Source organism: Paroedura picta, chromosome 6 (genome assembly GCF_049243985.1).
Source record: "Paroedura picta isolate Pp20150507F chromosome 6, Ppicta_v3.0, whole genome shotgun sequence".
Lineage (NCBI taxonomy): Eukaryota > Metazoa > Chordata > Lepidosauria > Squamata > Gekkonidae > Paroedura > Paroedura picta.
Window position 1 is genome coordinate 19,601,833 of NC_135374.1, and position 20,797 is coordinate 19,622,629.

The following is a 20,797-nucleotide window of genomic DNA, read 5'->3' on the forward strand; positions in this document are numbered from 1 at the left end:
ATTTCATATGGCTATCTTAAGAAAACTCTCATGAGAAGAAGCCCCTTGAATAGCTTTGAGTAGAATTCAAAGTAGACCTAGCTCAGTGGTTCTCAACCTTCCTAATGCTGTGACCCTTTAATACAGTTCCTCATGTTGGGGTGACCCCTAACCATAAAATTATGCAAGTGTTCTTTCACAGAGATTAAACCGATAATGACCAATGGCGTGAAGATCCATTGTTCACGACTGTATAGGAATTGTTTTCCCCCCAGGGTTTCTCAGTTCAGTTCTGCCTCTTGTCCCACCATGCTGATCTCGCTCTTTTCCACTGCTCCAGACAGACGAACACTGTATCTCGATCTACCCTGCAAGGTTGTTGTTTGGAGGATGCCCCCTCCCCGGCCAAGCTGCTTGCCCTGCTGCAACCCCTGTGAAAGGGCTGTTCGACCTCCAGAGGGATCCCAACCCCCAAGTTGAGAATCACTGCACTAGAACAAAGGTTGAGTCATCTTTAAGACCAACCAAGCTTTATTCTGCATAGAAGCTTTTGTGTGCATTCCCAGAATAAAACTTTGCTGGTTTTAAAGATGGCACTGGACTCAACTTTTGTTCCGCTGCTTCAGCCCATCATGGCTACCCACCACAATCGGTCTTCGAAAAGTTAGTCCTCTGTTTGCACTCCTCTGATCCATTTACTAATTATGGCAGAATCCCTTGTGAAATCCTACACCAGCTTCAGACTGTATTTTCAACCTGGCTTTAATTATCCAAACATACCTCCAAGCACATCATGTGTTTAGTGTAATGTAATGTGTGCCCTCTAGAGGATGAAACAATCTTCTACTGAAACTAGAAAATGCTGGTTTCCGTGTGGCAACCAGGCTCATGTGGTTGCCCTGTGGCGGCTGTAGCTGCTGATACAGTGCAGCAGCAATGGGGTTTTCACATGGCAGGGTTCCAGGCAATTTCCCTGCCCCAGCCCCTCAAGTATAGCCACCCCACTTCCTCTGGGGCACTGGGACTTTTTGAATTGTCAGTTTCATATTGTTATCCCCATATCCAGGTTCTGTGAATTCCCAGCTTTCCACTTTAAAAAGCATACATTTCCAGTCTCTTTTGATGTAATGCTTTCCCCCTTATATCTCTGCAATGAAAAAGACTAAAAAAAATTGGAAATTCACAGAACTTGTTACACATTGTTAGAATGGTACATTGATAGAAAAGTATGAAATGGACAGGAAAAAACCCTCAGGGGGGAGGGTATTAGCCACGGTGAGGGGAAATGGCATCCCTGTCAGCAGGAAAAACTGACCACCCCCCCCCCCCAATCCAGCAGCCATCCGGACTTTACTGTGACTTTTCTGAAGTCTTTGGAGCAAAGCGGGTTAGAAAAACAGAAGCTGGGGAAACCCTGGGAGATGCATGAATGCACTGTGGTGCTGCAGGGAGGCCTGATTCCCAACAACATTGAACATGGGGCAGATGACCCTGCTGTCACAATTCATCGTCCCTTGGTGAATTCCGGGTGAGACTGTTGTGATGTGCTCTGCGTGGTGGGACTATCCTTGAAAGCAAGTTTGGAAGCTACAGTTATTTGCAGGTGTTGCTGCTGCCAATGTTTTGTTGGGAATCCGCAGGGGAAAGGATATAACACAGGTTCCCCAGCAGTGAAACAGGCATAATTTAAGGTTCTCTTTGACCCTTAAGCTCCTGAACAGTCTTCATCCAAAGTATCTACAGTAGTACCTACTTCCATATGAGTAGTTCTTAAGAGAAGCCAATGAAACGGTATTCAGAATTCTGTCAGTCCGAAGCAGGGCCTTTTCTATGGTTGCCCCAACACTGTGGAATCCGTTTCCCCGAGAAATTTGGACGGGCCCTTCTTTTACTTTGCTTTCTTGCCTTCAGGCTCTTTGAAGAAGAAGAAGAGTTGGTTCTTATATGCCGCTTTTCTCTACCCGAAGGAGGCTCAAAGCGGCTTACAGTCGCCTTCCCTTTCCTCTTCCCACAACAGACACCCTGTGAGGTGGGTGAGGCTGAGAGAGCCCTGATATCACTGCTCGGTCAGAACAGCTTTATCAGTGCCGTGGCGAGCCCAAGGTCACCCAGCTGGTTGCATGTGGGGAAGTGCAGAATTGAACCCGGCATGCCAGATTAGAAGTCCGCACTCCTAACCACTACACCAAACCGGCTCTCTTTGATACTGGATGGCTTTTAACGTTCTTTCTTTATGCGGCTGAGAATTTTTAAAAAACATAATAGCTCGGATTATACGACACTCCTTCCCTCATTCTTTTTTCCAGTCATTACGGAGGCTTTCCTCTGCCGTCGTGAGCACCTCCCCTGCTGCTAGCTCTTCTGATGGCATAAAGCTCCCTTGTAAACAGTGGTTTTATATTACTGCAGTTCGGGTTTCATGATATGTAGGTTCAATTTTAATATGCAAGCCACCTTCATGATTAGTTTCCTCAGCCTTTTACTTTCTGACAGATTGCAGGCGCTGGGCTGAGATTTATGGTGCGAGGAGAGGCAGGCTATTGTACCTTTTGCCCCCTGCTGAAAATCACCACTAGGAATTTGTGAAGAAGAAGAAGAAGAAGAAATGTTGGTTCTTATATGCCACTTTTCTCTACCCAAAGGAGTATCAAAATGGCTTGGCTTACAATCGCCTTTCCTTTCCTCTCCCCACATCAGAAACCCTGTGAGGTAGGGGAGGCTGAGAGAGCCCAGATATTACTGAAGAAGAAGAGTTGGTTCTTATATGCCACTTTTCTCCATCAGAAGGAGTCTCAAAGCAGCTTAAAGTCGTCTTCCCTTCCTCTCCCTACAACAGACCCCCTGTTAGGTAGGGGAGGCTGAGAGAGCCCTGATATTACTGCTCAGTCATAACAGCTCTATCAATGCTGTGGCAAGACCAGAAATAGTGCAAACAATAAACTGCAGAAATACTCACATAAGCAGAAAATAAAGCAGTAAAAGCGAAACAATACCTTTATTGGTCCCAAAGGTACTATAACACAACAACAAACAAAAAACCTTTTGGAAAAGTACTCATACTGTTTTATTCTATTTAGCTAGTCCTTCTATACATATGGTATTTATTCCTGTGCATTTTTATTCTGTCCTTCCTCAAAGGAGCTCGAGTGGCATACCTGGTCGTCCCCCCCCCCCATTTTACCTTCACAACAATGCTGCGAGGTAGGTTAGGCTGGCTGAAAGAGTGACTGACTCAGGGCCACCCAGTAAGTTTCACAGCAAGTGGCGATTTCACTCTTGGTCTCCCCAATCTCAATCCAACACTCTAAAACCACTTTACCACGCCAACTCTTACTGTGTGGCTTTTTAGTTCCCTAATCATGGATATCTAGCATGTTTGTCACATTCAAATGGAACCCAACATCTTTCCTGCTTCTGCCATCAACATAGGTAGAGTGGCCATTTAAATTACAGGGAAATTTCCTGGTGGGCCTCTGCCCTAGAGGGACCCTAGATAGCAGGGAGCAATTCTATTAAAGCTCTAGCACAGGAGTGGCCAGACTTTGGCTCTCGAGATGTCCATGTGCTGGCAGGAGCTCAAGGGAATTGTAGACCATGGACATCTGGCCACTCATGTTCTGCCATCTCTGCCAGAGAGCTGAGTGTCCCCTGCAGCACTGGCTTGTAGGATCACAGAGTCTAATCAGTTTAACTTGTCCCAGCACCGTATTAACTTCCCAGCCCATGAACGGAAGAACCAGCCAACAAGTTTAGGCAAATCCTTGCAGTTGAAGAAATCTGGATGAGGCAGTCTGTGCCTCCATCTGGCCTTCTGACCTCCCCGGCACTCCCCAGCTGCATTCCTTCTTGGGCAGCGGTGCTAGCATATCAATCAATGTGTTCCTATACAATTCTGCTCAAAAGATTCTCTAGTGCATACCCCAGAAGGAAGGCACAGGCAGAAAACACCTTATAGCGTTTCTATCCAGGAATTTGTTAGATGCTCATGTATTTATTCTACTGCAGCCTATTTACCTAGATTAATGTCCTCCTTCTTGCACCAGGCCTGTTCCTTCATTGGCCAAATCGAAGCCCGGTTTTCTCATCAACCTCTCTCTGAACCTTTTAAGCCACCATGGTGTAGTGGTTAAGAGGGGCAACCTCTAAACTGGAGAACCAGGTAGGATTTCCCACTCCTCCAAGCAGAAGCCAGCGATCTGTGGGGGTTACTACTCACCTCCAGCCAAGGACAATCAGTTCCCCTGGAGAAAATGACTGCTCTGAAGGGTAGACTCTATGGCAGAGATGGCCAAACTGTGTCTCTCCAGATGTACCTGGACTACAATTCCCATGAGCCCCTGCCAGCTGGTAGGGGCTCATGGGAATTGTAGTCCAGGTACATCTGGAGAGACACGGTTTGGCCATCCCTGCTGTATAGCATTATACCCAATGGAAGTCCCTCATCTCCCTAAGCTCCACCCACCTCAGGCTCCACCCCCTCCCCCAAATCTCCAGGTATTTTCCAACCCAGAGCTGGCAACCTAGCTATCTCTGATGCTGCCAATTATTCTGAGCTTCTTCTGTGGCTACATATAATGCGTTTATTGGCGCCAAAGCAACGGCTTCAAAACACTGTTCAATCACCTAATGTTCTTTCTCACCGCAATTATCCCCTAAGCTGCCATTTTGTGTGCCTGCAATTGGAAACGTTTCATCTCCCCTGTTAACTCCTGTGGGTCTACCTCCAGGCAGAAATCGAGAGCTGATCAAAAAATTCTCTGCAAGCAGAACCCCCACAAAGCTTCTTAACAAGGTGCCGGCGGGGCAGCTGTCAGCTCTGAGAAGGCAGCATGGTCCCCTTTAGGGAGGGACACAATCCCACCTCCTTGAAGCTGCCAGAATATCAAGGGGCTGCCTGGCCTGGCATCCCTTTCATCTATCAAATGTTAGAAAACAAAGGCACAGTTGTCAGAACAAATATCCATACTTCCTCTCAAACTCAGACTTAAACTTTTTTTTTACCTCAGAACAATAAACAAAGCAGACTTCTAATTCACGGGGGTCATAACTGGCAACTTTCCAGGGAGTAAGTCCTATTAAATAAACTTCAGTAGGATTCTGAGTAGACCTGTGTGAGATTGCTCTCTGAGTCAGTGTCTGGGCCTGCCAAACTTCCAGGGTGGACCTGGAGATTTCCTTGAATTACAATCATCACCAGTCTACAGAGATCAGTTCCCTTGGAGAAAATGGCAGCTTCTGAAGGTGGACTCCATAGCATCACTTCCCTATTGTTATCCCTCCCCTCCCTAAACCTTTGGATTCCTGCAGTCCAAACCCTATGGCACTGTTTATTGAATGCCCCATCCTGTTGATTGTATTGACATACTATTTATTGTCTGGCACGTGTGTGATAGCAGTATGGAAATAAAAACATCCAATTGTTCTGGGTCACTCAGCAATGACAAGCTTGAACCAAACATGGAAAAAGCCTGGCTACCAAATGCAGATTAGTTTGATCTATCGTATTTCCAGTAGCCAGTAGCAGCTATGCAGCTAAGCTTTCTTCTGCAAATCCAGACTCTGCAAACCGGGTAAAGCACTGAAAAGGACCACTGGTATCATAAGTAATCACTTGGGCATGAAACTGAGGTCACCGTAGGAAGTTGAGTTCCTGCATTGTGTAGGGGGTTGGATTAGATCAGGGGAAGTCCACCTGTGGACCTCCAGATGTCCATGGACTACAATTCCTACATGGGAATTGTAGTCCATGGACATCTGGAGGACCACAGGTTGACTACCCCTGGACTAGATCATGCTAGATCTTCCAACTCTATGATTCCAATCCTTTCTTCAATAATGAGGCAGTTCCTGGCCTCTCTGTGAAATCTTTTGGGGAACAATACCTGTTGAAAAGTCACTGCTAAACAACAGCAACCAGTAACACAAAATGAGGGATTCAGATTATGTTCTGTAAACACATGGGCACTTACTTCTGTATTCTTTTGACAGATAATTTCTCCCTGGTGCCTGCTTGCAGTGACTCCGAGTCGAAAAAGGTGGGATTTATTTCCCCTCACTTTTCCTTTGTTATTAACTCAAGAGAAATTGCCCTATGCGAGGCAAAGGACAGTACTGGAAACTTCTATTGATGAATGCACACAAGCCTCCCAATACGTCCTTCTCTCACTTTTGTGGATATGGGCATCAAATGGGCAAATATTTTTTTTTACACAACCAATGTGAACAGTCACATAGGAAAAGCCGCACTCCTTTTCACTTCTTTCTCTGGCCTTTCTTCCATTATGTCTGCAATAAGTGGTGCTGGGACTGATAGCTAAACACACCTTGATTCATGTATAAACTTCCAGCTTCAAGAAAAGAATGATCTGTGTCCCCATTCTACCTGCCTTGATACACAATAGGGATGCCCGTATCCAGGTGGGACCTGGGGATCCACTGGTACTAGAGCTCATCTTTTCGGTGACAGAAATCAGTTTCCCTAGAGAAAATGCCTGCTTTGGAGGGTGGAGGTCCACTAAGGTCCCTACCTCCCCCAAACCCTGTTCACTCCCGGATCCATCCCCAAGATCTCCTGGGAGCCCTAATATATGTTCTCTACTTTCTCATGTGCTAATCCATATACAATTAATGATGTGGGAACTGAAGACCCCAGCCCCAATTTCGGGATTTCTACCTGCTCCCTTCTTTTATGTCAATTTCCTTGTTCCTGTCCTATCCACATCCTTTGAGTTGCGACAGGAGAGGGCCTGAATCAATAAGAGCCCCACTCCCAAGTCTCCCTTCAAGAACAACAGGAAACACTTCAGGGCATGTTCTGACCATCTGTCTTGCCCTGATGCTGCACCTGCAGGTGGGCCCTTTGAGATGCCAAAAGGTGGATGCTGCTCCACCTTCCTCTTCTAGCCCTACATGAACTGTACACGGATGGCTTAATTACTGTATAAGATACTTCCAGACACCTGCCTCTCTGCTTGTTTTGATGCCCAAGTAGAAAAGTGTCAGATCTGCCATTTTTGCCTGCTCGTAAGCCCTGCTGATGAAGATAAATGGAAAAAGGAAAGCTGCCAGCCAAATCTTAGGTAGTCATTTAGACAAATAATGGAGTATGGTTTCGTTTGCATCAAGTATGGTTTCGATTGCATCAAGCACTACCATTATCCTATTACCAACCTGGCCACCTAGTCTGCGGAATAGTAGTCCTAAACCCATGCATCGTTTTGAGAAGTTTGTCATTGTGAAGGGAGCAATAAATAGAGGGCATTTGTGATATTTTAAAAGGGGTTACAGACATTTTCAAATTTCACGGCACCAGTGGTATAAAAGGTTTCACAAGTCTTCCCTCCATCCTCATTTATTGTCACAATGATGGCCTGGAAAATTATGATGGGCCTTGACCTGGATGGCTCAGGCTGGCCTGATCTTGTCAGATCTGAAAAGCTAAGCAGGGTCAGCCTGGGTTAACATTTGGATGGGAGACCTCCAAGGAACTCTAGGGTCATGACACGGAGGCAGGCAATGGCAATTAACAAGCCACCTTTGCTGGCCTCTTGCCTCGAAAACCCTACAGGGCTGTATATGTCAACTGCAACTTGACAGCACTTTACATACACACAAGCTACACTGAGTCACTTATCTGTGACATGAATGGCATAGATTCTAATTTTCTTCCTTCACTGCATAACAATACTGTGGCAACTTATACAGACAATACCATCCAAAGAAGAATGTACTAGTCTTCTGTTGAAAGTCAATGGACTTACAAGACTATAATTCAGCTTACTAGCAATATTCAACTCCAGTAGCACCTTAAAAGCCAACATGTCATGAACCCCGGTTCCTAACCCGAGTTTCACCTGTGTTCGCCCGGAGACTCCCGGGCTGTTGTCATAAAACCATAAATTGCCTGTTGGTCCCTGTCCTCCCTCTGCATACCAAATTGTCTCTCCACCAGAACACCTTATCTCTTCCTGCTCTGATTGACCTTGCTAGAACATGAACACATGTTAGATCAAAGCACAGGCCAGATCTTGAGAACAATTGCATTTTCCCGCCCTGCCGACCCCTCTTGTCCCCCCACCCTTATTTGGCCTCATGGGGGCCATTGATCCTTTGTCTCTGCCAAAGAGTTTGTTCATCAAACTTTTCCTGTTGATGCCTTTCTATATTAGTCTCCTGAATAAAGTTTCCTTTTGGATTTCACTACAATAGTGGCCTTGGGGAGTTACTCATTCGAGAGACTTTACTGGGGTTTCTTTTGTCTGGTTCCTGATACAACACAAGTGAGCTTTGACTCCAAAGTTTACACCAAAACTCCAACGTTGACTCTCCACAGTTTGACTACCCTGGTTTATACTCTGGAAATCTTTAAGGTTCTTGAGGACTTGGGATGTGCTCATCGACTGCAGACCATCATGGCTGCCCACCTGACCATACCTGCTTACAACTGGTCCGTAAAGTTCCCCTTGTTTTGCCTCAGGAAAGGCCTTGTGCCCAACCAGGTGATACTTCTTTCTCAGTACTCAATACAACACAAACAAACAACAAAACACCTATAATTACTAAATGGCTTCCCTATTAGCATTTGTCGAAAGCATAGGAATTCTGCCAGAAGAAAAGGTGGTGATACTATTCATCACTCCTGAGTCTGTGAGGCACTGAGGCTGAAACAATGCCTTGTATTCCAATATATTTAAAATAATTTTCTTGATTATTTGTTCAGGTGCTCAGCATCCCAGGAATTTGTATAACCTTCTATTCATTTTTGCTTCAAGGCCTGAGTCTCAAAAGCAAGCTATGTAAACAACAGACTCTCATGATGACTCCTCCTACCTGAAGGAGCCTCAAAGCGGTTTACCATTGCTTACCGTTCCTCTCCCCACAGCATCCACACACCCTATGAGATATGGAAGAAGATTCTATCCATGGATAGTTTATCTGCAGACTTAGTGATGCAGTCCAGCAAAAGATCCACTGTGAGATTCTGGTGGCTGTACGGCTTGGATGTGGCCTAGAACTTCCAAGGAGTGAGTGGGTTTTTCACTGATTTCCCTTCTTGTGCTATAAAGACCTTCAAATTGCTGCCCTTGGGGGGGGGGAGCGAGGGACCCTCAGAGATCATAAATCTCCGCTGGGGCATGAATCAGCAAAAATTGACACTCCACTCTTTCATGTAGGGGTTCCCAAAAATGGGTGGTACACCCCACTGGGGGTGGTGAAATGATCCAGGGTGGTGGTGAGGAAATTTGGGGAAATAATCTGCTACAGCTACATTTTCCTAACGAGAGACAACCCTGGACTTCCTTGGTGATCTTTTATACCAGTGCTGACCAGGGTCAACACTACTAACCTTTCTTTATTATTTTTTGTCCGGAATTCTTTCCCACAAATATTTTTATATTGTAACTAGCAGAAAAGCCTAGTATATGTATCTGAATAACGCAGGTGCTAGGCCACCCATCCACCCCCCCCCCCCAGGCAGGCCAGCCGAGGCCTGGAGAGGCCTCAGCAGGTCTTTTCAGGGCAGGGGGGAAGTGCTGTAGGGCAGTCCACTCCTCTTCCTGCTACCATGTCAGCTCTACCAAGGCCTGGTGAGGCCACGGCTGGAACTGCTCGGGGCAGTGGGAGTGCTGGCAGAGGTTCCCCCCCTGGCAGGGGTTTCCTCCCCCTCCCCCGAGCGGCCTCCACTCCCAGGGCCTCCACCCTCCCTCCCAGCTCCTGCTTAGTGGACTGGAACTCCTCCCTCCCTCAAACGCCACAGTTTAATCCTCATCCTTGTCATCCCCACCACCAGCACCATCCTGGCCCTCCTTGGCGTTCTTCCTCTTGATGCGGTCTGGACAGCCTCCCCTGTACAGTGAGCGGAAGGAGAAGTCAATGTACTTTGGAGAATCTAGGCAGATGATGAAGGAAGGGATGTTGACCACCTGCTTCCTCACGCATATGTGTCTTTGGGGGAAGAGCAGCCGGGCATGATGGATTGATTTGGCTAAGCCCAGTTTGAAATCTTGGGTTTGGAGACGTTGTTCCAGGAAATCCTTGATTTTCAGGCCCAGGATGTAAACCAGTTTCATCTTGCCCTCATCCAGTACCCCAATTCGGACAAGACAATGTAGCAAGGCCTTGACCTCAAAAAGGCGCCTCTGATCCTTCTCATCCAGGGTGAGCAGCTCAGGCAGATTTGCGGATCTTGGCCAAGGTAAACGTGACTCACCACACTTCATGCTTGTTCCGCAGCCCATATTCACCAAGGAGCTTTGAAGGGTGACTTCTCAAAGGGTTGCCTAGGGTTCACATAAGTCTTCCAACAAACCCAACTCCTGACAACAGGCATTCTGGCATAAAGAGATCAAGGCTAGGCCTCCCAGCACCACCAGCTCCACCGATCACCGCAACTGAAAGGCCTGCTTAGCTTTCTGAAGAAAACAACAGCTTCAGAAGGTGGTCTGGATAGGATCATATTCCTGCTGAGCTCCTTCCTCTCCTCAGACTCTGTCCTTCCCAGGCTCCACCCCATATCTCCAGGAATTTTTGAACTCAAGGTTGGCAACCCTTCCTTAAAAGTCTCCTCCTCAGGAAGCTGGAAAAGCCTTCTCTTTCTTGATCCATACATTCTCCATTGCTTGCTTCTCTCTTTCTTCCAATCTGCCTTTCTCCCCATTGAGGAGCCTGTGGCTTTTACAAATGACTTATATTTTTTTTCCAGACTCAAATATGGCCACTGCACAACAACCCAAAAAGGAGTATAGGCAATGTAGTGTGTTTTGAATTTGCAGTAGCTCTAACACCAAGAAAGAGGTGTGTGTTTGTACATGTGAATGGAGTTACTAGGGATGTGGCCTGGGAGCCAAAGGGGTGGCAGCCTGAAAAAGCTTGGGAACCAATGTACTAGGGGAAATTGTAGGCAGAGTCCAGGCCTATGTTCCAGCATTCACCAGCATCAGTGCATAACATCTACTGTTTTTATTTTCTGCCACCACCGCCTAAGCTGAAGTACACATAGCCTCAAAACACCCTTCTAATATCTCTGGAAACTGCATGGTACAATCAAAAGCATGGCATTTACCTACTCAAAGTACCATAATAATGAGGTGAATGCCCAACTAGTCATCAAACAAGCACCGTACAACTCTTTTAGAAGACTGCAACAGTAGGAACATTTACATTCTTTGGTTACGAATAAATAACAGAGTTCTTCATAGGACGTGTTGGGAGCACACTGCAATGCTGTGTGTGTGGTCCAGGAAAGGATCAGGAAGGATGTTTTGATGCTTCAGTGAACTCAGGAAGCTGCTTTCTACTGAATCACACTCTTGGTCTATCAGGGCCAGTCTTGTCAATTGAGATTGGCAGTAAAGCTCCAGGGTCTCATGGAAAAGTCTTTCCCGTCATCTACCATGTGATCTGTTTAGCTAGAAACGCTGGGGATTGAACCGGGGATATTTTACATGCAAAACAGACCCTCTATAATGGAGCCAGAGCCCTGGTGGGTAAGCTGGGCTTCACATTACAGTGATGAGATATAGTGCAGTCATAGGTAAGCGTAAACTGAGGGACACAATCTCAGCCGAAACCATGAATGGTGTTAAGGCGGCCATTTTATCTCAGCATCAACCCAGCTCTGTAATATGGAGATTATAATAGCAACCAGTTGTACATTCAGAACTATTGAATATGTACCACTATAAGCATTTACGGAAAGTTCTATATATATGCTAAACATTACGTTAGCAAAATCAGAAACAGCAACTCTACAGATTCCATGTGACAGGAACTCACTCCAGAGATAATGCATTTATCCTACCTCTTAGACACTTAAGTAGAGGAAAGACAACCTAGAAAGACCACCTGCCTCATCAAAAACTTCTCGACCAAGAAGAGGTTCTATAAGAATAAAGGTTTCCTTATGAAATGCAAAGAACTGTGGAAGACACTGACCACTCTACATTCACCTTCCAGGAGGACCAAGATTGAAAGCTTTGGAACTTCCCAGGTTTAAGCAGTCTTGTTTTCCCTAAGATCTCAATTTTCCAGTTTTCCATAAGATCTCAACGTAGGCAATAGGGCAAACTGGGGTTTGTTGCCTCCTCAAAAACAACGTTCTAAAGTGGAACTAAACTGTGGTTTAGACAGAATCATGGTTTGTGGAGAGGAAACAAACTCAAATTCACCCAAACGTCACAGAAAATTGGAGCTTGAGTCAAGGTTTTCCAAATCTGGAATCTCTGAACTGCATTCAGGGGACCAAGGAGCGCTCCATAACCATGAAGGACAAACCTCTGTTTCTCATCGTGCCTAAATAAATCAGAATGGAATTCAGAAAGTGACTATATATAAAATGAGTAGGAGAAGGCAATTTTGCTTTGGCTCAAGAAGTTAACTTTGAAAAGCCTAAGTGTTATTAAGGCCGCAAGTTCCCAAGACCTATGGGCAACCTTCCTAAAGAGTTATGGCCACTTGTTCCAGAAACCATAAATTCTTTACTATGTCACCAGGGCCCATTTTTATGTGCCTGGATTGACCCTGATGGCCAACCAATTCCTTTTCAACTGATAAAGGTAAAGGTATCCCCTATGCAAACACCAAGTCATGTCTGACCCTTGGGGTGACGCCCTCTAGCGTTTTCATGGCGGACTCAATACAGGGTGGTTTGCCAGTGCCTTCCCCAGTCATTACTGTTTTACCCCCCAGCAAGCTGGGTACTCATTTTACCAACCTCGGAAGGATGGAAGGCTGAGTCAACCTTGAGCCGGCTGCTGGGATCGAACTCCCAATCTCATGGACAGACAGCTTCAGACAGCATTTCTGCCGCTTACCACTCTGCACCACAAGAGGCTCTCTTTCAACTGATACAGAACAGTTAAGGGCACCTTCTCTTAAACATCTTAGTTGCAGTGTCATAGTGTCTTTGTATGCTGCACACAACTTGCTACTAGGATCCCACGTCAAAGGTCATGGGCAGTGTGACATAATGTTAATTCACACAAACAACCATGCCAAATGATCCCTTTCCAGGAAACTGCTCCAGCTAGAGTGGCAGGCAGGCAGGCAGCCAAATCCCATCTGGAATTTGCCTGTAGCTGTCCCCACAAGCACAACTCATCATTTAATAGTTCATTTCCTCCCGGAGGAGAAGAAAGTCTTCCTGTCCCCTTCAGGGTTCAAATCTTAACTCACCCCCTGGACCAGTGACAAATAGTACCAATTTAAATGACAGCGACATGTCATTCGTTCTACATTTGGTGCTAAACTTGGGGCCAGTTTGGTGTAGTGGTTAAGAGTGGTGGCCTCTAATCCAGAGAACCAGGTTTGGTCCCCCAATCCTCCTTTACATGCAGCCAAGTGACCTGGGCCAGTCACAGTTCTCTTAGAACTCTCTCAGCCTCTCCTATCTCACCAAGTGTCTGTTGTGGGGAGAGGAAAGGAAGGCGATAGGAAGGTACCCAGTGTTGTCATCTGAGGATCTCTGAGGCCAACTAGGTTCCTCACTCCCAGGTAGAGAGAGATTGACCCATGCTGAACAGGGGAATGGGTTGATATTTTATTGTCCACCATCTTGTTATACTATATTATTATTCTAATATGTTTTAATGGGGTATTTTAGGGAATTTTACTGTGTTTTACTGATTCTGTAACCTGCTGCGAGACATTTGAGAGTGGTGGTATATAAATATAAATAAATAAAAGGTAGTAAGAAGTGGGGTACAAAAAAACAGCTGTAAATCACATGAAGACATTTCACACGGAATCGGACCTTTGGTTAGAATTGTCAACTCTGATGGGCAGTGGTTTACAAGCACCTCAAATCTTCAGCATCACATACTAACACGTCCTTTTTTTAAAAAACCAGAGTTGCTGGGGATTACCCCTCCCCACAAAAGGGTAGGCAAGTGTTCGGACATGTCCTGTTCGATAAAGGTAGATTCTGCAGACATTTGCAAGGGACAGTGTAAACAGTAAAGCAATATAAGTTGGAGCAGCCAGCACCAAAGGTGCTGATAAGAGAGGCCTACCAAAGATTAAATATTTCAAAATAAGTATCTTGTTTTGAAGGCTGGTGTCCAAATATAGCAACCGGTATTTCAACTCCTAATGAATGGCTCTGCTACACAGTTCGGGCACCCTGAATGCTACCTGCCAGTCCTAAACAGTAAAACATAATTTGACTCCAATGGCATCTTCAAAGACCAACTATTATATGAGGTGCGCATGCACACTGTAGGAGAAAACTTCAACCCTCCAAGACATCCAGTGAGGGACCCCAAAATAGCTGTCCTACTGCAAATAATTATTTTGGAGTCTTCAAAACAAGATATTTATTTTGAAAGATGTAATCTTTGTTTGGTCTCTTTTATCAGCAACTTTGACATTGGCTTTGTTAGCCTTGAAGGTGCCATTGGACTCAAATTTTGCTCTGCTGCTCCAGACCAACACGGGTTCCCCCCTCCCGCCCAAATCAGTTTTAGACAGCGTCACACACCCTTCTAAGTGCAGTCCTCTGAAGTCAATATGCTTAGAAGGTGTTGCTCCCTGTGACAATTGCCCTACATCAGTGCATTCCTAAGCAGAGAGCTACACAGTTCTAAATTCATTTAAATCAACGACCTTAGAAGGGTGTAACTCTGTTTAAAATTACAGGGTTAGTCACCCAAGCTGCAGGGCAAAGTCCTTGGGGGTGGGGGGAGGAGGAGGTAGTTTGTTAGCCGTCTTAAAATAAAAAGAAACGCAGAAAATAGTTAACCTCTCCCCTAGTAGCAGGGCTTTTCCTCCTCCTTCAAGACCAACCCTAACCTGAAACTACACACAAATCCCACTGAACAGCACCCCACCCTCTACCCCAAATATGAGGATCAGGTAAAGTTGAAAGAGAGCCTTAAAAAACCACAGGATGCAGAGCAACCTGTAATAATTTGCATTCGCAGGTGGCACAAATCAAGTTTGGCATCAACAGTCCTCAGGGGCAGTCAACCTGTGATCCTCCAGATGTTCATGGACTACAATTCCCACGAGCCCCTGCCATTGTTTACTGGCAGGAGCTCATGGTAATTGTAATCCATGAACATCTGGAGGACCACAGGTTGGTTACCCCTGCTTAAGGAAAAGTCAACCCTAATCTGGCTACCTTGGAAGGTACAGTTTATAGAGGTAGGATATAATTTTATAAAAATATTCATAGAATCATAGAATGATAGAGTTGGAAGGGTCCTCATGGGTCATCTAGTCCACCCCCTGCACTATGCAGGACACTCACATCCCAATCGCTCATCCACAGTAACCTGCCACCCCTTAAACCTTCACAGAATCAACCTCTCTGTCAGATAGCTATCCAGCCTCTGTTTAAAACATCTCCAAAGATGGAGAACCCACCACATCCCGAGGAAGCCTGTTCCACTGAGAAACTGCTCTAACTGTCAGGAACTTCTTCCAGATGTTTACACTGAATTTCTTTTGAATTAATTTTATCCCATTGGTTCTGGTCCGTCCCTCGAGGGCAAGAGAGAACAACTCTGCTCCATCCTCCATATGGCCGCCTTTTAAATACTTGAAGATGGTTATCAGATCCCCTCTCAGTCGTCTCCTCTCCAGGCTAAACAGACCAAGCTCCCCCAACCTTTCCTCATACTTCTTGGTCTCCAAACCCCTCACCATCTTTGTTGCCCGCCTCTGGACACATTCCAGTTTGTCAACATCCCTTTTCAACTGCACAAAACTGAACACAGTACTCCGGCCGAACCAGAGCAGAGTAAAGCTGGTCATTTCCCATGATCTGGACACAATACTCCATTTGATACAGCCCAAAATCCTATTTGCCTTTTTAGCCACAGAGTCACACTGTCGACTCATGTTCAATGCATGGTCTACTAAGACTCCTAGATCCTTTTCACACATGCTGCTGCCAAGACAAGTCTCCCCCATCCTATACTGGTATAAATGGTTCTGCCTACCCAAATGCAAAACTTAACATTTGTCCCTATTGAATTGCATTTTATTCAGTTTAGCCCAGTTCTCGACACGTGTACATTAAAGTTGTTTTCCATTGTCTAGCGCAGGGGTAGTCAAACTGCGGCCCTCCATTCGCTGGCAGGGGCTCCTGGGAATTGTAGTCCATGGACATCTGGAGGGCCGCAGTTTGACTACCCCTGGTCTAGCGGATACTGGCAATATCTACAGGTGGCATCAAGACTGAGTGGTGTGTGCAATCAAAAGGAACCAGGAATCTAGCGGAAACTTAAAGACTTAAGAAAATGTATCCCAGTGTAATCTTCTGTGAGTCACTTCTTCAGATGCTTGAAGCGCTCATTCCTTATGCATATGTATACGGACGCTCAAAGCCATTGAGTATTTCAGCCACCAGCTTTGAACATAAATGCACCTGCTTAAGGGATGAAATGGACTCTGACTCCCAAAAACTTGAGCCAAGCTGTGTCAACCAGGGCTTCATGAAACCTTGGGGTTCCTGGTGGCCCTGGTAGGGTTTCCTAAATGGCTGGTAGTTAATTTTTATATATTTTAAAAATCTATTTTTGGAGGTGGGAAGGGGAGGGACCTTAGATGGGCATGCATACAGCACTGCTTCCCAAGCATATTCTCCACGATCACGCCAATTCTGGGGTTTCTCGAAGCCTGAAGAATGTTTCAGGGGGTTTTCAATGGTAAAAAAAGCTGAGGCAGGCTGGCTTAAGCTGAAATCAATTTTGTAAGCCTTTTAAGATGCTGCTGGACTTCTGTTTCCTTTTGCAGCTGCAGAGTAACATGGCTATCAACCTAGAATGATGGTTGAAAAGGAGTTTTGCAGCCTGCACACTGAAATAAACCCCCACTGCCTATTCTGGGACTTTCAAGAAATTATCCCTAGGACTGTAAACGAAACCATCCCTCACGTTCAGCTTGGCACTGGAGAGCTGCAGAAAAAAGCTCGTGTTGACTTTGTACGTGTCCCAGCCCATAATACTGGGGCATAGGAACTCACGGGATCTGGCTTTGGCATTGACATTTACGATGATTTGTAGTTATGCCTGCGTGCCAGCAAAGGGACACAGCTGACTCATTAGGGGCTGGATCAGCAGGGAGTCAGTACAAACTACAGTTCCTCCTGAGGCTGCTCACGCTGAACCAAGTAGGAGAACAAGGAGTTCATCTGGCAACCCAACTGAACGCTGCTTTCCCTGCAAGCGTCGGCAAGAATTTATTTATTTTTAATCCGAAGCATAAGTGTTATTAATGTATTGCAGAAGACTGGAGAGAGACACTTTAAAGACCTAGAATACATTTTAAAGTCCTTGTAGCTTCCCCCAGTTGGCTAAACAGGAGCCTTTGCCTGGCATGAAGAAGGTCCCACGTTCACCTTCTCCCCCCCTCCATTGTTCATGATTGTATATAAATTGTTTTTTTCCCCCGGGGTTTCTCCGTTCAGTTCTGCCTCTTGTCACACCGTGTCAATCTTGCTCTTTTCCGCTGCTCCAGACAGACGAACGCTGTATCTCGATCTACCCCGCAAGGCTGTTGTGTGGATGGTGCCCCTCTGTGGCCAAGCTGCTAGCAAATGCTGGCAGGGGCTCCTGGGAATTGTAGTCCATGGACATCTGGAGGGCCACAGCTTGCCTACCCCTGCATTAGATGATGCAGGAGACCTTGCTGCCCAAGACCCTGGGGAGCTGCTGCCAGACAGCGGTTTGGCAACACCGGCATTAAGAGACCAAAGATCTGACTCAGCTGAGCGCAGCTTCATGAGTTCTTGACTCAGTCTTTAGAAGCAGGAACAGCAAAATTAAAGCAAAACGTTAAATGCTACTTGTGAGCATGACCAGCCTCATCCTTCAAACCCTGTTACAGAATACTGGAACCTGTTTAGAATTCCAGGCTCTGGCCCTGCATTTTGCAGAAAGCATCATCATGGCATCATAAAGCGGTGGGGCTTAATTGTGCCTCTGGACATTTAGGCTAGGGGAGTGGCAGGATACAAGTTACAAATAAATAAATCGTTAAAGGCTCTCCCTCCACGTCTCGGAGTAATTACAGCCACCCCACCCTCGGCTTAGCCCTACAAGGTCAAAGCTAATTATACTCTAGTTTTTAAAAAATCACTATACGTTTTACTGCCAAGTTTTAAAGTAACTTTTAATAATAGATAACATATTTTAATTATATATATTTGTATTTTAACATTATATTTTATCTGGGATGCATTGTATAATTTCCCTTGTTATATGTCTGGTGTAAACCGTAATAAATCTTACTACTACTACTACTACTACTACTACTACTACTACTACTACTAGCCCTTCAAGGTCAAAAAGTTTACTTTCCCAGCCTGGCCAAGCCGAGCTTGCACCAAACCGACGGATGCCTACTCGGGATGCATATTCCAAAAACCTCTCCGATAAAACGCGTTTCGGACCGGAGTGGAAAGCGGCGGAGAGCAGAGCGCTTTCGCCCCAGGCGCAAGACTCGAGGATCAACTTCCTGCCGCTTGGGAGCCCGGCAATTGCAAGGAAAACTCCAAATCCAGCGGCACCCTTGAAGCCCGTGCAAGATCTACTGCAAGAAAAAAAGCTAACTTGGCCAGACGCAGACCCCCCCCCCCCCCCGGTTGCAATGGGCCGAAAGCGCCGTCTCCATCGCATCCCGGAGCGCCTGGCGGGAAGCGAGAGGCGCCGAGCAGCTCCTCCGGGCGCTTTACCTGATCCTCTCCCTCTCGGCCCTCTTCAGCTGGCCGTCCCGCTCCAGCACGTGCAAGATCCGCGCGGCTTCCTCCTCGTTCAAGAAGCTCAGATCCACCCCGCCAGCCGCTCGAGCCATTCCGCGGGGGCTGCTGACCCTTCGGCTCCTCGGATCGCGGCGGCCAAACCATCGCCGAAGGGAGCCCCGACACTCCCCGGCCCGGAGCCAATCGGCAGGCGGCACTTCTGCACCTGGCCCAAGCGTGGACTGGGGGCAGCACCTGGGCAGAGGCGCGCGGCACCTGGATGGTGACTGACTGCCCGCTCGACCAGTCAGGGCGAGGGCGAGGGCGCCGGACGGGGAAGAGCCAATCGCGGGGCGGCAAGGGGCGGGCTCTCTCTCGCCCCCCTCCGTCCCCGCCCCGGGGTAGTGGAGGGAAATGGGCTGCATTCGGGGTAGATATTGGCTTGGGAAAAGCCCCGCTTGCTTCCTTCGGTGTCAACAAAAGGGAGGTGGGGAATGGGTTAGAGTGGAAGGTAGGGAGTGTATAATGCGCCTGCATTAGGGATTTGGGCTTCAGAAACATATGGATGTCACATGCTGGGTGGCTCTCCAGCTGTCCATGGACTACAGTACCTATGAGCCCCTGCTGGCAGCGGCGCATGGTTATTGTAGTTCATGGAGAGCCAACGTTTGGCCACCCCTGTTGGCCCTGGAAGAGCGCCCCCTGGAAGAAACTAATAATAATAATAATAATAATAATAATAATAATAATAATAATAATAATAGGCAAAATAAGAGGGGCGACAACAGCAAGCTGATGGTGCTGAGTTTTGGGATCCTGGGCTCTTTTTAAGTGTGAAAAGTTCATTGTTTGATTGCTTATGATTAATGTTTTTAATGTATTTAATATGTTGTAAACTGCCATGAGCTGTCATCCAGGAGGGGTGCTTATATAAGTCTAAATTTTATAATTATGTTTATTTAGTGTATTGTTCGTCTCCATAGGGATGGCTGCCTCCAGGTGGGGCCTGGGGATCCCCTGGGATTACAGCTCATCTCCAGACTACAGAGATCAGGTCCCTTGGAGAAAACAGAAGTTTTGGAGGGTGGGATCTCTGGCTTTGTACCTCATTAAGGTCCCTGTCCTCCGCAGGCTCTATCCCAAATCTCCAGTTTTCCAACCTGGTCCTGGTATCCCCCCCCCCCCGACACATTGGTGGCCCACAGAGCTCTCCCCACAGAGACCTGTCAACCATAGTCTCCTGCTTTGTCCGTGAAGAGCCCTCTCCCCATTTTATCCTCACTGTTGAGAGTGACTGGCCTAAGGGACTTGCAATAACTTTATTTTCAAGGAGGGATTTGCTTGCTAATTTATTTAAAATACTTACCTGCCACCTTTCCACAAGGACCAAGGTAAGTCACAAAGCATAAACACACAGTTACAACACATACATCCTGTGAAAAGGGCAGCAAATTTCATCACCAGCTTCCATTCAGGGGCATTCATTAGTTTTACCCCCCACCCTACCTCTCCTGTCCTAGTTGAGCACTGTATACCATGCTGGCTCTTGAAAACATTTGACTACATTCATACAACATAATATGACCCATTCAAAATCCTTTGGTGCACTCTGTGCCTGGCTCACACAGGCAGCAGAATGAGGTGGTAGAGAACTGCGGTGAACAAAAAGGGACTGTACCACACCAGGCCCCAAGTGAGGGGCTCTAGCTCTGAAGAGAAAAAATAAACCCATAAAAAGAATACTACCATGACAGGAAAATGGGATAATTATATTATTTGCAGTGAGTTTCACAATACATTTATTTACATTCCACCGCTCTCCCTAATGCTGACAGTCTCCTGTTTTCCATTTTTATTCTCAGAATAACCTCATGAGGTAGGTCAAGCTGAGAGAGAGTGACCAGCTTCAGTTCTATGGCAGAGCAGGGATTTGAATCTTTGTTTCCTGGTCAGTCGTCTGAGATACGAACCACTCCGCCACACTGGCTCTCAAAGTGTTTTGGACCAATCAGCTTACCCCAGTTCTCATTATGACCTCATTTTATCAGGTGAATGAATCAGGACACATTCGTCCAGTTTTATGCTGATCTCTAGTCTCTATCTTGGTTTGTGATATCTGATCTTTTCTATTTTAAA

General features: G+C 46.3%; 1 protein-coding gene and 1 pseudogene across 1 annotated transcript in view; both read right to left on the reverse strand.

Moving 5' to 3' along the window:
* EXPH5 (exophilin 5) overlaps window positions 1-18,906 on the reverse strand; it is a 59,246-nt gene extending 40,340 nt beyond the window's left edge. The window contains exon 1 of the mRNA XM_077341602.1: window positions 18,656-18,906. Within this exon, the coding sequence (XP_077197717.1) occupies window positions 18,656-18,774 (119 nt within the window). The 5' untranslated portion in view covers window positions 18,775-18,906. The remainder of the gene's footprint in view (window positions 1-18,655) is intronic.
* LOC143839504 (small ribosomal subunit protein uS4 pseudogene) lies at window positions 9,738-10,309 on the reverse strand (annotated as a pseudogene).
* Window positions 18,907-20,797: the final 1,891 nt, after the last annotated feature.